Source organism: Anser cygnoides, chromosome 2 (genome assembly GCF_040182565.1).
Source record: "Anser cygnoides isolate HZ-2024a breed goose chromosome 2, Taihu_goose_T2T_genome, whole genome shotgun sequence".
NCBI classification, from domain to species: Eukaryota; Metazoa; Chordata; class Aves; order Anseriformes; family Anatidae; genus Anser; species Anser cygnoides.
In genome coordinates this window covers 24214853-24229359 of record NC_089874.1, presented here as the reverse complement: position 1 = coordinate 24229359, position 14507 = coordinate 24214853, and the positions used below count along the sequence as shown (strand labels likewise).

Here is a 14507-nt window from a genome sequence, read left to right as displayed (position 1 = left end):
CTCGATTTTTGCCTTAATGTCCTTTGCAATCAGAATAGCTTTGAAGTAGAAAACACCCTTTTCACCAACAGACTTCTGATTTCTTAAGTGAAATGTAAACATGCCTGTTTGTAATACAGAAATTGGAACATTTCCCCAACCTGTACAGCTCTGTCAAAAAAACACTGATTTTCTTCCTCAGAGCTGAACATACATCCACGTCTCCACAGAAGGCACAACTGCCAAAGTAGGTATGGGAATTTGGAATCAGGATTTACACAATCAAGAGGATTACAGCAGGCATTAGCACGTGTGCAGAAAAAAAAAGAAAAAAAACAGGCATCAGCCTTGCTTTTTCATGCTCCCACAAGTCACTTCCTCACGACCATTTATTTGTGTTTTCCTTTAGAACTTTACAAATAACAACAACAAAAACCCACCATCTGAGATCCCTCCAAGCAGCGGAACTCGTTCACCTGTGAAGCACTGGACCCTGCAAAATTTCTCCAGCAGTACCCCATCCCCTGGGTACTTTTGACATCCACAGCAAAAGACGCAAGTGCTTCAAGTTGCTCCTTTGCTACCTCTGACGGCTTTAAGTTCTTCTTTCCATCTCATTTAGCAAACAATATTTTGGGGTTCATCAGTTGTTAAGCAATGCTTTGAGATGCACGTACTTTGTTCTCTACTTTGTTGAGTCAGTAGCCAACATAAATCTGAAAAACTGTTCTTTTCCTGCATTCCGCTTTACCCAAGCGCCAAAAGGAATTAAGGCAATGGAGGAGAGCAGAGAACTGGGCAGTGACGGTAGAAGGAACAAAATAAAAAGGTCTACGTAGCAATGGGCTCACGTACATACAAAAATATATTAAAATGCATTGGGTCTAGCCAAGAATGCTAGCCTCTGTGCTTTTGTTCTCCTGAAGTTTGTAAAAGTAATAGTTTCTTTTTCCGATATTCTGCGTTCTCCTGCTCTGCTTCCTCATCTAGTGATTTTCTTACACATGCTTTTAGTTCCTCGATTCCTTCTCCCGTATACGTAGATATAGGGATTATATCTCTGAATTTGAGTGTATTCTCAGGAACCACTTCTTCCTGTAGTAAGTGTAAGGCGTCTGAAACATCACATTGAAAGAGTCAGTAAAAGCCCATAGAGCACATCACTGCAAAGCCCATAAAAGCCCACCTAAGCCCATTTATTTTAAAAAATAGACTTTCATCAATTACAATAGAAAAGCATAACTAGAATTATTACAGAAGTATTGTTTCTTAACTCATCTTTAAAGAATATCTGAAGTCTTAGAAGATACGCACTAACATCGCACTTGTATCATGCTATGCTTAAGCTATCAAAACATGAGTCTATATCCTTACTTTAAGATGTGTACAAAGAAATTCCACATTGTAGAATATGCAAGGTGAATGTTTTTAAGGTTTCCTGGTTGTTATACACTCCAAGAAATATAAAGAAATTCACCCCAGTTTAACAGCAAAATTGAAGCATACCTACATAGGACTGCCCAGCATCTTCAAGGGCATTTTCCAAAGTCATTAAGCCATAAATCGTATATACCTTGGTGTCTATAAGGGCACTTTCAAAGGATGCTATTGTTATTCAAGATACCTAAACTGGAAGTTTACCCTCCCATATAACAGCTGGGCAAGGTATTCCAGGATTCCTCTGTTTTATTAAAATACCTCCCCAACAGTGAGGCCAGAGCACTCAAGATGCACACAAAGAATACATTTAAAAACTGAGTTCAATTTAGATTCTAACAACAGCTTGCCAATGCAAAGTTACCCAAATTACGTCTTTTTAGTACTTTTGTCAAAATTAATTGCTGAAATTTAATTTACCTTGAGGATTCTGTAGTTGTTTCAGAAGCTCATTCAAGTTATCTTTTGCACAAGGCAAATCCATTTTATTAATGGCAAGAAGTGCAGGCTTTGTCAGAAGTTCCTCTTTGTACTGCTCCAGTTCCTTAGAAGACGAGTAAATACACCTTAGTAAGTATTTGTAGTTTAAAAAGTGCTTCTTCAATTTTACATCCACTCTCTCTTTGTTTGTCTAGAGAGTCTCTGTGCCTAGAGCTCTGAGATTTATTCAGGAGCTCAAGGTTGATGTATCAAAGCAGTCTGACAGAAGAAAAACAGTTCACATCTACAAAGCTTAAGGAAATTCTTTGGAGAATTTTCTAATTCTTAAGCATTTTAGTGGACAACGGTTTATACCAGAAAAATCACAAGCATGACTCAGCTAAAAATAAACTCAGCAACAATCTGAAACTCAGAAGATTCATCATCTAAAGTTGTAGAGCTACAGAGAAAAGCTGCTGAACTTGAAATTAGGTAAATTGTATTATTTTAATCAGAAGAAACGGTAAGATATGGAAACACTGAAATTTCTGCAAAACTGGGGCCTGTTTCATCTCTATTAGGCTATGTAGCAAGGGCATTGAGCCAGGGATCTAACTACACCCATGTATTTCTACTTCCTAAAAGGCTACAAAACTTGAAAACTGAAAAAATTGTATCTTTTCACCTTCACTTGACCATGAGAAATATCCCAGTTGCTGCACAGACAAATGAAGGAGCTGCTATGCTCAAAGTAATGCAGTTTCATCTGCATGATTTAAACAAAGATTTTGTAATTTCAAAGAATGCTAAACTTGTTAATTGGCCCCTGTACTGTAAATCCAGAAAACACATTAAGATTTGGAACTTCTTGATCAAAACTGAGCCTCTTTCTTGGCTCAACACACAACTACAACTGACAATTAGGAAGTTGAGAAGTTACCTTTGTTAGAAGCAATATGGTTTCAAATGCTGTTCTGAACCGAGTCTTGGTAGACAGCTGAAACCCAGAAATATCCACCTGAAAAAGTTACCAAAAAAGGAGCTTTTTGTTTTTGAAATTATGTTATACCTTCCATCAACTACTTTGCAGAGCAACGTCCACGGACATGTCCTCATTCCTGGCCAAATAACAGAGGGCAACCATACACTATACACCAAAGGAAAACAACAGACACTAGAAGCCCAAACCGTTTGGTTCTGACAGGGTGCTTCTGAAAGCTCTGACTTTTAAACCTCTTTTTTAAGAAGATCTTTGGGAGGCGGGGAGAGGAGTTTTAGAAAAAAAGTTACCAATCAGCATTAATTATGCTTGCAACACATCCCTGTTCTAAATTAACTGGCAACTTTTAGTCATAAATTCTGTTTAAGGATTTATCATCAGACATTTGTCTGAACTTTCCATTCTAAAAACACTATTATAGCTGTATTTATTAAAAAACATGCAAATTACAAACAATTTCCTAAACTCCAACTACACTGCAATTAAGATGCATTTACTGCACTGCCTTTGATTTCAATGAGCTGTAAATTTTATTCAACTTACAACTAAGAGAAGATGTTTGGTTCTTTCTACGTGTTTGAGAAATTTGTGCCCCATCCCTCTGTTTGCATGTGCACCTTCGATCAGTCCGGGGAGATCAGCTACCAGTATCTAGGAAAACAAAGGTTTCAAACAGAAGATTTCCAATAAGCAAAACCAGTAATTTTAAACTATTAACGTCTATTACGATTTTATATAAAGAAAAGAATCCAGACACAGGAACGTGAGGAAAATCTAATTTGAGAGGCCCCTGTTACAACAGCGTACTCCTTGGAACAGCGTAGAGAACCAGTTCTCTGGCAGTATGCACGGGCTGTTTTAATTTAGAACCTATCATCAGAAGCAGATTTAAACAAAATGCTACTATTACAAAGGCACTGTGCTCCTCATGTTCCCCCATCTATTTATTTGCAGCTGTCTGAAATAGAGGGTAATAACTCCTCTGCAAAGATCTTGCAAAAGTTACCTATTACCTGAGAATAAAACAGACTCTAGAACGTGGGAAACTAGGCTATCAAGTCTGTATACCATTCAAACTGTCAGAGGAAAAGAAAATGAAGTTTGTTCCTTGTGGCTACAGAGAATCATTATTTCAAATGCAATCCCACTAAACATTGCCCCTATGGGCATGAGAAGCTCCAAGAATTTCTCTTCTGCTCTTCAGCTGAAATGAGATTTTGATTAGTTTATTAGCTGCCAACCAGAGCCCAGCTAGAGCAGCCAAAATGGACAGGATTGCTGTCACTTTCTCTGCTGGTTGGAAAGGGTGTGTGCAGTTGCAAAGAAGAAAGACTGAAAAAGAGCATAATACTAAATTCCACATCTACTCAGTAACTCACAGAAAGCTAAGACAGAGTGAAGTAAAAGGCAAAAGCAGGGGCTTCAAAACTATCTGATACCCATTTAGACAGCAACTGGATTCAATTAAGCAGGGCCCAAAGCCAGCAAGCAACATACTGTTGAAGTGGGCTTTCTGCTATGAGTGAGTTTCACTCCCCTTTCTGTCACATTTTAACCATTTTCCTAAATATTTCAGTCCTTGCTTCAGAATTTTTGATCTACAGGGACATGAGAGAGAGCTGGGTGAACTGTAGACTCGGCAGTCGATAACTACAGAGCTGGAACAGAAAGATCCGCTTTCTGGTGTGATGCATTCTGGTGCTGTACTGGCATCACCACTCTTTTCCTGACTTGTCTTTCAAAGAATATTTTTATAGAGCACAAAGAAATTCAGATTCTCTCAAACAGCATTTGGTTCAGATATTCTGGTAAAATATGTGAAAGCATCTGCCAACTTCCATGATCTTGTGGTAGGACCTGAACCCCAGCCTAGTGCTCAGATCCTCCACTTCTGTGTCGTTGGATAACAAGGTCTTTTTGCAAGGAGAAGATAGTGACTCAGATGGCAACACATAACTAGCATTTATTTTTTTCTTTATAATGTACTAAAATAACTGCAGTGCTATGCATTTCTTGAAAAACTTCAGTGTTCTGCAGGGACAAAAAAAGATACAATGAACCAGCCTCTCGTGAATGACACGACAGTCACCTCAATTATTGCTCATAATTGCTCACATCTTGTTTTCAGCAGTTGCAATACTGAGAGCTGAACTATTTCCTCTTACTCACAGCTGCTCACTGTGATCACAATCAGCAGCTCCCTTGATTTTAGAAGAGGGGTATGTTGTCCAGACAGTTCTTATATAGCACCCAGCACTGTTGTGTAAAAATTATGAAATGCGGAATCACCCAAGAAGTAAAGGTCATTGAAAATGACATCAAATGGGCTGCAGAAAAGCAAGCCAGGAGTGTGAGCAGTTCTCCTCCTGGAATACAATACAGCAGTAAGAGCAAAAGTTCTGACTCTTGGCAGGTAGTTTTTCAGACTAAGAACAATCCTGTTATTTGCAGCACAGTTTTTGAGGATAGGTTACCTTTAACTAGCAGCTAAAATGAATATACAGGAAGTTTCCCTTAGATGTATGCATCTCTGCAGTGAACTGTCCAGTTCAAAGGGAAGAACCCAAATTGCTGAGAAAGCTACACTTCATATATTCCACAGGCCAGTTTGTCTTAACTTGTACAGATCGCCTGAAATCCTGCATATTTTTAAGAGCCTGGCAAATTAAATTTACTTCCTTTAACACACGATTTTGTTAAAGGTAGATAAATAAAGGTTTTGACTATCAGCTACAAAAGGAATAATCTTAGAGGATTCAGAAGGGGAAAAGTGTTTTCTGCCTTTTCATATCTGAGGGGTATGCTTTTCTGGTTAACTCATGTGAAACCCTTTTATGCATTTGCCTTTTATCTTTGAAGCGATGAGTCCAGCACTGCCTGTGTCATACACTTAAAAACACATCAAAGTTTCAAGCAAAGTTTCAAGAAGAATCAAAATGTTTGCTTTAGCCTTACATGAACCAGGGGTCCAATTCTGTACCACAATACTAGTAGGACTCTCGTTTAGCATTGTTTTTCCTACCAGGGGATACTGTAAAAAGGATTCCAGGCACCCCAGAATTATTTGACAACATTAACTGAGGAAGCTGGGAGGAACTGGGTTCACAGTACGTAAGGTGGTTTGTAGCTCCAGAAGACTGGAGCTCCAGCACTACAAAAGGAACTGGACCCAGGCACCTCACCCCTCAGGTACTGCGCTATTCTGGCTGTTCAATCACTCTAACTTCTTTTTTTCTTTAAACGGAAAACTAAATAAAAATGAAGTCAGAGCAGCCAACCCAGAAAGCCAGAACAGTAAGTTATAGCAACTATTTTCCTTTTCATTCACTACTATGGATCTGCACCTGCTAGACAAATTTGCCCCTTCTTAAAATTCATTCTGAGAATTCATTCCAGAGCTCTCAGTACAGCCAACTTGCACAACATGTGCTTCTTCTAAATAAGAATAACAAGTTAGTCTCTGAAACAATTATTTTAATCAATATTATAAAGCAGGATTAGAAACAGAAGAGAGATGGGAAAATGAGAAGCCATTTATTAAAGTGACACGAAATCAGCTCAACTTTACATAAGACAGCTTTATTGTTGTCAGATTATATAAGATACTCTTTTACTACGGGATAAAATAGTCTTTTCTCCACAGATTCCACTAAATTCATGTAATTGTACTATACATGTATGCGTTATATATACACATACAAAAAACCCCTACAAGTTAATCTTCCATTTCTTTTTGGAATGATGTTAAGCAACATACATAACCACTATATACCATTTTAAAAACCAACCAGAATGAACTTTCATACTAACCTGTTTATAATCTGCATACATGATCTTTCCTAGTTCAGGCTGTATTGTGGTAACTATGACAAGAGAAGAAAAAGAAGAGGGGAAGAAAAATGTTGTTAACATTTTCAAAAAATGTTAATGCTAGAAAATATTTAAATGTTGCAGAATTTTCTCGCTTCATATTTACATAAAACAAGTATTCAGTAGCAGAAAAATAATGTAAATGGAATGTTAAGAATTACTGAAAAGGAATAAAGAAAAAATAAGAGAATAAAATTATACTACTCTATAAACCAAAGGATTTGCCAAATCTTGATATCGCGTGCAGTACTGATCCCGTCATCCCAAAAAGGGAGTAGAAGAGTCAGAAATTCTTGGACTCAAAAGGATTATCCAGAATATGGAACAGCTTCCAAATAAGGAAAGGCAAAGTGAGCTAGGACTCTTCAACGTGAAGAAAAACATTAAAAGGCTGTACAGAATCAGGAGTGGCAAAAGAAGGTCAGTGGGAGTTATCAGTACTTGGGATTCTTGTACTCTTCCAGTATAAACATTAGGGGCCACCACTAGAAAGCGTGGCATCAAACTCAGAACACACACACAAAAAGATGGGGGTGGTCTTCAAAACACCACAGTTACAGCTAGGGAACCCTTGCCACAAGATGCATGACTACTCAGAACAGTTATTTATGGGCATGTACTGGGTTGGAGTGAACTTCCCTGTCCCACACAGTGCTGTGCTCTGCACTGGTAGCTGGAACAGCCCTGATATCACACCTGATATCTGTTGCTGAGCAGTGCTGGCACAGCATCAGGACTGTATCCAACCTCCCCTAAACCCAGCAGGCTGTGGGAAGGCAAGAGGTAAGGAGGCAACACCACCGGGGCAGCTAACCTAAACCAACTAAAGGGATATTCCATACCATATGGTGTCACATCAGCAGTAAGAGCTGGGAAAGATGAAAGAGAAGAGGAGGCTCTCGTTATAAAACCATCTGTCCTCCTGAACAACCACTACACCTACTGAGGCCCTGCTTCCCAAGACGTGGCTGAACATTGCTTGCTGATGGGAAGTAAAGAATAATTGTTTCTCTCTTTGCCTCTGCACTGACTTTGCTTTTTTTTACTTCTTCTTTTTTCCCCCCTTATTTAAATTATCCTTATCTCAACCTGTAAGCCTCCCCCCCATATTTTCTCCCTTACACTCTTCCTTTGAGAAGGGGGAAATGAGAGAGGGGTATGGCAAAGAAGATTACTAAACACATAAAAATCGTGGATGGCTCAGGAACACCCTGAATCTCAAATGTAAGCCCACATAAGGGAAGCATCCAGTGTGTTTGCTACGTTCTTGTACTCCTCCCCAGTCATCTGCTTTTGGTTCCACTCAGAAGGCTGATGAATGCCTCCTTCAACACTGTGTGGTTATCATTTCTTTATATTTCTACCTATATAATATTTCTACTATCCTAGTTATCAGAAACCTCAAGATTATTTTAGGACAGGCAGCCTATCCCTTTGCTCACTGTCAGAAAAAAAGGAAAATACTATTTTTAATGGTAGCTATTACAGAGCTTGCTCAAGACTGACATTAAAACAGAAGTGATGGAGACAGCCACGATAATGGAGATCACAAAGATCAGTTTTGTTTTGTTGCATTTTACCACTAGGTGCAGAATTGATGATGATGCAAAGACTTGGTGTTTTCATCAGTAAATCTGGGACTAAAGTCTAGAAGAAAGGGAAGGAGGGCAAACATCTGCGGCCTCCATCTGTGAAACCACTGTAGTCATTTAAAAGCATTATTCTTCTCTCTGGCAGCTTGTTTTGCAAGTTATTATCTGCTTAATTAAATAATTTTGACTAGCCTCCAAGTTTTCTCAATAAGCTCACTGTGATGGCTATCTGGCTGGTGACCTCTTGTCATGCATGAAATCCCCAATGGGATTACTGGACCTTACTGTAGATTCCAACATGTATTTATTTAACACACAGCATCTGAAGAGACAGCAGGTGAGGACAACACCTCTTCACAGGTAAAACTCTGGGCAAATAACCTAGGCAAAATACTGGCAGCTGCAGCACAAATTAGGCTGTTTTTCAATTAAAGAATGCTCAGATGGCTAATCCTTATTTACTGATACAACACTAATAAAAATAGCATTTTTAGTGGACAGATTCAAAACCAAAATCTTACTGTTACAAGAACAGGTGGCAGCTATTTCCAAAGCACACAAGATGCTTACGCAAAGGGACACAACGGTGCATATTCAGCTGAGTGAGGATACTGCACACTGTGGAGAGTCCCAGAAGAAATAAAATGTGCTGATACTAAAGTAAATGCTAAATAGACCCTGTACCAACAGTTTCAAGCACTATGAGGGTGAACACGGGAAAAAAAGTGAGGTTGTAGAGGGAATTTGCCATTTCCTTTTATTTCTTCTAATTAATAATCTGTGTAACATAATTAGTACACAACAAGGTTATCCCCTATTCTTTATTATAAACCTGTAAATCAAGCCAGAAGAAAGAATTCTTGCTCTCATTAAATATTACAGCACTAAAATAAAAGTGTGAACTTACATGCATAATTTGCAATCTCAGGTTTGGCATGAGAAATCTTGCTTAGCAAGGATGATTTTCCTGCATTTGGAAACCTAGAAGGAAAGTCAGCATTTGTACAGTGAATAACCATATATGTGATTCCTGTATATTTTATTATCAAATATGCTGTATTACCTTAGACTCAATGCTATAGACTCATTTATGCAGACTCATTTACACACTTTTCTTTTTGAAACAGATCATTACTTTTTTTTTTTGGAAAATCAAATCCGAATTATTTTTATACATTTAACAATGCTTCCAAGGGCTGCAGGCAGGTGAGATGTGTTTGTGTATGTTTTTAAGGCAACAGACTTGTATGAGCTATCCTGAGATCATGACTCTTTAGCTCAGAGAAGAGAAGGCTCAGTGGGGTATCCTATCAATGCATACAAATTCCTGAAGGGGGGATGCAAAGAAGACAGGTCCAGGCTCTTGTCAGTGATGACCAATGACAGAATGAGAGGCAGGGGGCACAAACTGAAGCACAGAAGGTTCTGTCTGAACACCAGGAAGCACTTCTTTACTGTGAGGGTGACCAAGCACTGGTACAAGTTTCCCAGAGAGGCTGTGGGGTCTCCCTCCTTGGGGAACTTGAAAAGCCACCTGGATGCGGTCCTGGGAATGGCCTGCTCTATTTGGCCATGCTTATTTTAAAGATTAATATGAGCTGTAAAAGATATAATAGCCTTGATCCCTGTCAAACATTAAGCTAATGCTGTAGTCAGGATATAGACTATAGTCTTTACTTATAGCCATCTGTTCCATACAGGAGACCACACAAGACTTGTGTTCCACTCGAATTCACGGTTACTCATCACAGTGTTTCATTGCAACAGGGATCAAAAACAACTGTCCACAGGCAACTGATTACTGGTCACAAAGGCATGTGTCACTCAGAATGCATCATACAAAAAAACTATATACTCTTCGCTTGAATACACACAATCATAACCTGTTAACAAGGACAGCTAATAAGAATGTGAGCTAATGAAAAACAAGACTAATATTACATTAAGGAGCTTTCTTCAAAAAGAAAGACATAATGAATCGTGTTATAACAGTGAAATTATTAAGGGTAGTTTTAATGCTCTCTGATGTCAAAAGGTGCCTTAAAGATAACCTGAAGGTTACCGTGGTCATCTCCTCAAGCTACTGTTTTGTTTCCACTGAGGCACAATATCTTCTTTGAAGTTTAAATTGCAGCCTACACTATCCATCACAACCTGTACCCAAACTTGATAGCCCTTTCTTAAGTCTACCTTTTCTTTGACCTGATCTAATAACAAACCACTTGCATATCTACTGAAGTAAAAATAATGAACTCAAAGAGATCAAAGTACAATCACAAACTATCAGAGGTTGATTCATACTCAAAATTCTCCTCAAATTAACTGATGATTCTTTTTATGCTTTTTAAAGGGAAACCGCCAACTAAACTACAAGCCAAAGCATAGGATTAAAGAAGTACCAGTGTCATAGAAGTCTTTTACTTCTCACAAACTCTGAAACAAGAAAAAAAATTCTGTATCATGTAGTCACTGAAGACCACTTGAAAAATTATTTAACTATAGGTGATAGCTCTATTAATAACAGAATTAAATTATTTATAGTAAGTAAAAAAAAAGAAAAATCAAGTTTCCATTCTGTAAGTGTATATATCAATCAAGATTATTTCAACCTAGAACTACTTTTCTCACTTTACACTTTTTATGAATAGGGAACATAGGGGAAAATATTGGTAGAAGCTAAGCAGACCAACATTTCCACAACTGTTTGTTAAAAGCTTTCTCCAAATAAACATGTTTATCTGTGTTGTTCATAAGCAGCAAGATTGAAAAGCAGGAATGCAAAAGAAATGCAAATCCTATCGCTCTAGCTCCTTCCCACATTCCATGGTGTTCATCTGAGAGAGTAGGTTACGTAGCCTTTGAAATTCTCTAAGACTACTACTGAAAGGATCCACTCATGCCAGTACCAAAACATGGAAGGTGCAGTATGGACACTGTGTTCAGCTTTGTTTTGCACCTCCTACTTACTTTGTAAATATTAGCTAGTAACATCTTGATAATCACTGCAATTGCTAAATTCACACGTGTTAAACCAATGGCCATGATTCATTAAGTCCTTTACCCACAAAAGCACAACCCACATTTTCTAAATTCTACAATTAATTTTAAATGGTTTTAAGCTCTTATTTTTACCAAACTCTACCTCTAGAATTTCTTTGAAATCACTTTTCAAATTTAGTATTCAATTTTCTAAGGTCAGTTCTCAAACTACAATACAGAACTGCAGTACTTACCCAACTAAGCCAACATCAGCTATCAGTTTCAAATCAAGATGAAGAATTCGCTTCTGACCTTTGCAAGGCAAGAAGTTCGTGGCCAAAGAGCCTCCAAGACCTCCACGAGCTGCTAGGAATCTCTCTCCTGCTGCATTAACTTCTCCTGAAAATAAATTCACTAGTGAAAACACATAATCCCCTGCAATAGTTCAGTTGTGATCTCCCACTTAAACCCAATTTATCTTCAATGAAGAGCAAATTTTCTGTACACTTTCAGAGCGCTATTTCAAGAATGCTGTACCAAAAGAGATGTGGTGGTTATTAATAAATACTATTTTTTAAAATTGTTTTAGGTAATTCAGCAAGAATCTGTATTTTTTTAAGCCGTATCACAATTCAAGCAAGTCAGGGGGACACTTAATTGAGCTTAAGGACACATGACTTACATAAGGTCATTAGTGGTCCTATGGAAGATCACAATGGCTTCCAAAGTAAAAGACTTGTTGCAACACCAATTTCCTTTCTGTTGCACACAGTAAAACAAACTAACTACTGCTGATTTCTGGAAGGGGTCTTGCTTGTCCAACAACTTCTGCAGTGTAATTTTTGTCTATTTCTGTTTGTACATGAAAAGGAAAACAAAATATTTTGGGAAGATGTGCAATCTTAAAACATCGGTACATTTAGAAGTCTGATGGATGCTATCAATAAATATGACAGCACCTATTCGGATATGTTAAAACAAAGCAAAAGTTCTTACCAATCTGCTTCCCATCGTCATCCAGAATTGAAATCCCTGGTGGCACGTGAACTTCACAATCTTCCCCTTTTTCACCTTTTAGCGCTCTAACACTGGGAGAAATTAAACCATGCAGAGTAAGCTAAGCTGGCATTTTGCTCTCCAGAAAAAAAATTAATATAACAGCTTTCACCAAACAGATTCTGACCTGCTGTTGGCTCCTGTTCCAGCTACAATTCGCTTCTGGGGATACCGGTTCTTAACGCTCTTTAAGGTTGTTCTTTCTTGGGCAACGAAATAGACATCGCCGCCTCTCCCTCCTTCCCCGCCCAGACGAGGGTAGCCCATGCCACCAGTTCCTCCTCTCACGTAGAGCCGCAGATCATCAATAAAGTTGCCATACTGACAAGGAAACACATTTCTCATCAGCATTACGCTTTGTTTATCTTTCGTTTTAGTCATGAGGTACAGCGGGGCTGAAACGCCTGAGGTAGAACTTTTCACTGCAAGCTCTGGCAATAAAATAAAGCGCAGAAAACAGCCAGGCAACCCTTCCAGACGGTTTATAGTAAGGGAAAGGTTTAGTACTTCATCCCTGGCAACAACACCGGTCTGAGGGAGGGGAACAGGACGCGGAGGGCGCCTCACAGGGACGGCGGCTGGGGGCCAGGGCAGGGCCAGGGGAGGGCAGCCAGTGTCCGTCCGCCCTGCACGTGTCCGTCCGTCCGTCCACCCCGCCAGCCCGCTCCCTGCCTAATGTCTGCCCGCACTAACCCTCCGCAGCGCCGCCCCGCTGCCCCGCACCATGCTGCGCTCCGGCCGGGCCGCGCACAGGGCGGGCGGCTCAGCGGCCCCGCAGGGCCCAGCGCACCCCGCTGCCGCCCGCCGCCATGAGCGCTGAGGCGGGGCTCGGCCCGCATGCGCGGCACTCAGCGCCCTCAGGGCCGGCGGGGGGCGGCGGCCATGGCCCGCCGGGGCGGGGGGGACGGTGTGGTGGGGGTCGGTACCTGCCTTCAGCCCCGTCACCCGCTCACGTTCCGGGCCGAGGCAGGGGCAGGGGCGGCCGAGGCCCGTCTGGAGGCTGGAACGAGGTCCCGGCTGGCAGCGCTGCACGTTTTCTTGGCAAAATCCGCAGTGCCTGCGCTTTCCTTGGCAGCTGTATGGCAGCCAGGGAGAAAACCTGCTGCTGGTTTTGGCTTTTAAAGCCTCCTGAACGTGCTGCTAACCTGCAAGGAACTCCGAGAAATCAAGACCTGGCTTTTCACTGAGATTAGTTTTCAGGAAATATATTACCGTGATCGTGACTACATGCTTTCACAAGTCTTTTTTTCCAGAGATAGGTAGTTTTCAGATAGCATGAGCATCTTTTCAGTGTGTATTTTTTTATATATATATATAATAAAATTTAATAAATTTTATAAATTTTCATGAAAAAGTAAATACTCTCATTCCTTCTTACAGCCTTTCCACTAGGCCGTACACTCGCAACCACAGTCATAAGCTACCTGAGGACAGTCAGTATTATTTCCAGTAATTTAATACTTAAACTAAGTTCAACCTTATTTTACCTGTTACATAATAATAATAATTTACAAAAGAGTGCCATATCCATGCTAAATAGCCCAACAGAACATTTAATCAAAACTCAGGATGTGTCCTAACAAGGGGGTGTTGTCCAGTGACATTTTAAGAACTTGTCTTAGTTGCTTCCTGGCCTAGGACACGATTTGGAAAGGATTTACAAAATATATGCAAAATAGTAGCTACATCTCTTTATCCTTCTGTGTATTATTGTTTGGACTTTAAGTCTATTACAATTTTGCTTTATTTTGTACAAAATAAGAGTTACCTCTATTTAAAAAATCCTACCTATGTATAGTTCCATATAGTCCTTAGTTAATTGGGGTAAAGGAATCTCTAAATTGCAAACATCTTAGAAATAAATTAGGAAAAAGTTTGGTTTTGAATGAAATTAGCAAAGAATGAATAAAAAATCTGAACTCCTAATCATGTACTTTTCAGCTGGCCCACACTTCTCTATGACAAAAAAAAAAAAAAAAAGTTTGTTTTGCAACTGGGTCAGTCAGAAAAGAGTGCAGAATAAGCGTGGTGGATTGGACCTGACGGCTTTTGATGATTTTGGTGAATGAATAAAATAATACTTCAAATGAGTAAAATTTTACAAGATACTACAGTATGAAATGCCTTTTTTTTTTGTTTTGAAGTGTTATATTCAATGCTGATTTTTTTTTTTT

General features: G+C 39.4%; 1 protein-coding gene across 3 annotated transcripts; it reads right to left on the bottom strand.

The window, feature by feature from the left end:
* Positions 1 to 327: 327 nt before the first annotated feature.
* Positions 328 to 13400, bottom strand: GTPBP10 (GTP binding protein 10). Of its 3 annotated transcripts, none has more exons than XM_048077488.2 (10): positions 13260 to 13400; positions 12461 to 12654; positions 12274 to 12365; positions 11532 to 11676; positions 9206 to 9279; positions 6647 to 6699; positions 3380 to 3487; positions 2777 to 2854; positions 1837 to 1960; positions 328 to 1094 (listed from the first exon to the last, which is right to left on the bottom strand). In XM_048077488.2, the coding sequence occupies exons 2-10, from the start codon at positions 12598 to 12600 to the stop codon at positions 877 to 879; spliced, it is 1032 nt and encodes a 343-aa protein (XP_047933445.1). In that variant the 5' UTR covers positions 12601 to 12654; positions 13260 to 13400; the 3' UTR covers positions 328 to 876. The 3 variants fall into 3 exon arrangements, with proteins under 3 accessions (XP_047933445.1, XP_047933442.1, XP_047933444.1); XM_048077485.2 differs by lacking the exon at positions 13260 to 13400 and adding an exon at positions 13027 to 13161; XM_048077487.2 differs by lacking the exon at positions 13260 to 13400 and adding an exon at positions 13057 to 13153.
* Between the last annotated feature and the right edge of the window lie 1107 nt (positions 13401 to 14507).

What these genes read in the sequence shown, in the direction of transcription:
- GTPBP10 (XM_048077485.2), bottom strand. Translation starts at nt 13,059, where the DNA reads ATGGTGCGGGGCAGCGGGGCGGCGCTGCGGAGG. An exon ending in GCGGGGCGGCGCTGCGGAGG is followed by an intron (nt 12,655 to 13,026) that starts GTTAGTGCGGGC and finishes TTTCCTTGTCAG; the next exon opens with TATGGCAACTTTATTGATGA. An exon ending in ACAACTACAGAATCCTCAAG is followed by an intron (nt 1,095 to 1,836) that starts GTAAATTAAATT and finishes GTGATGTTTCAG; the next exon opens with ACGCCTTACACTTACTACAG.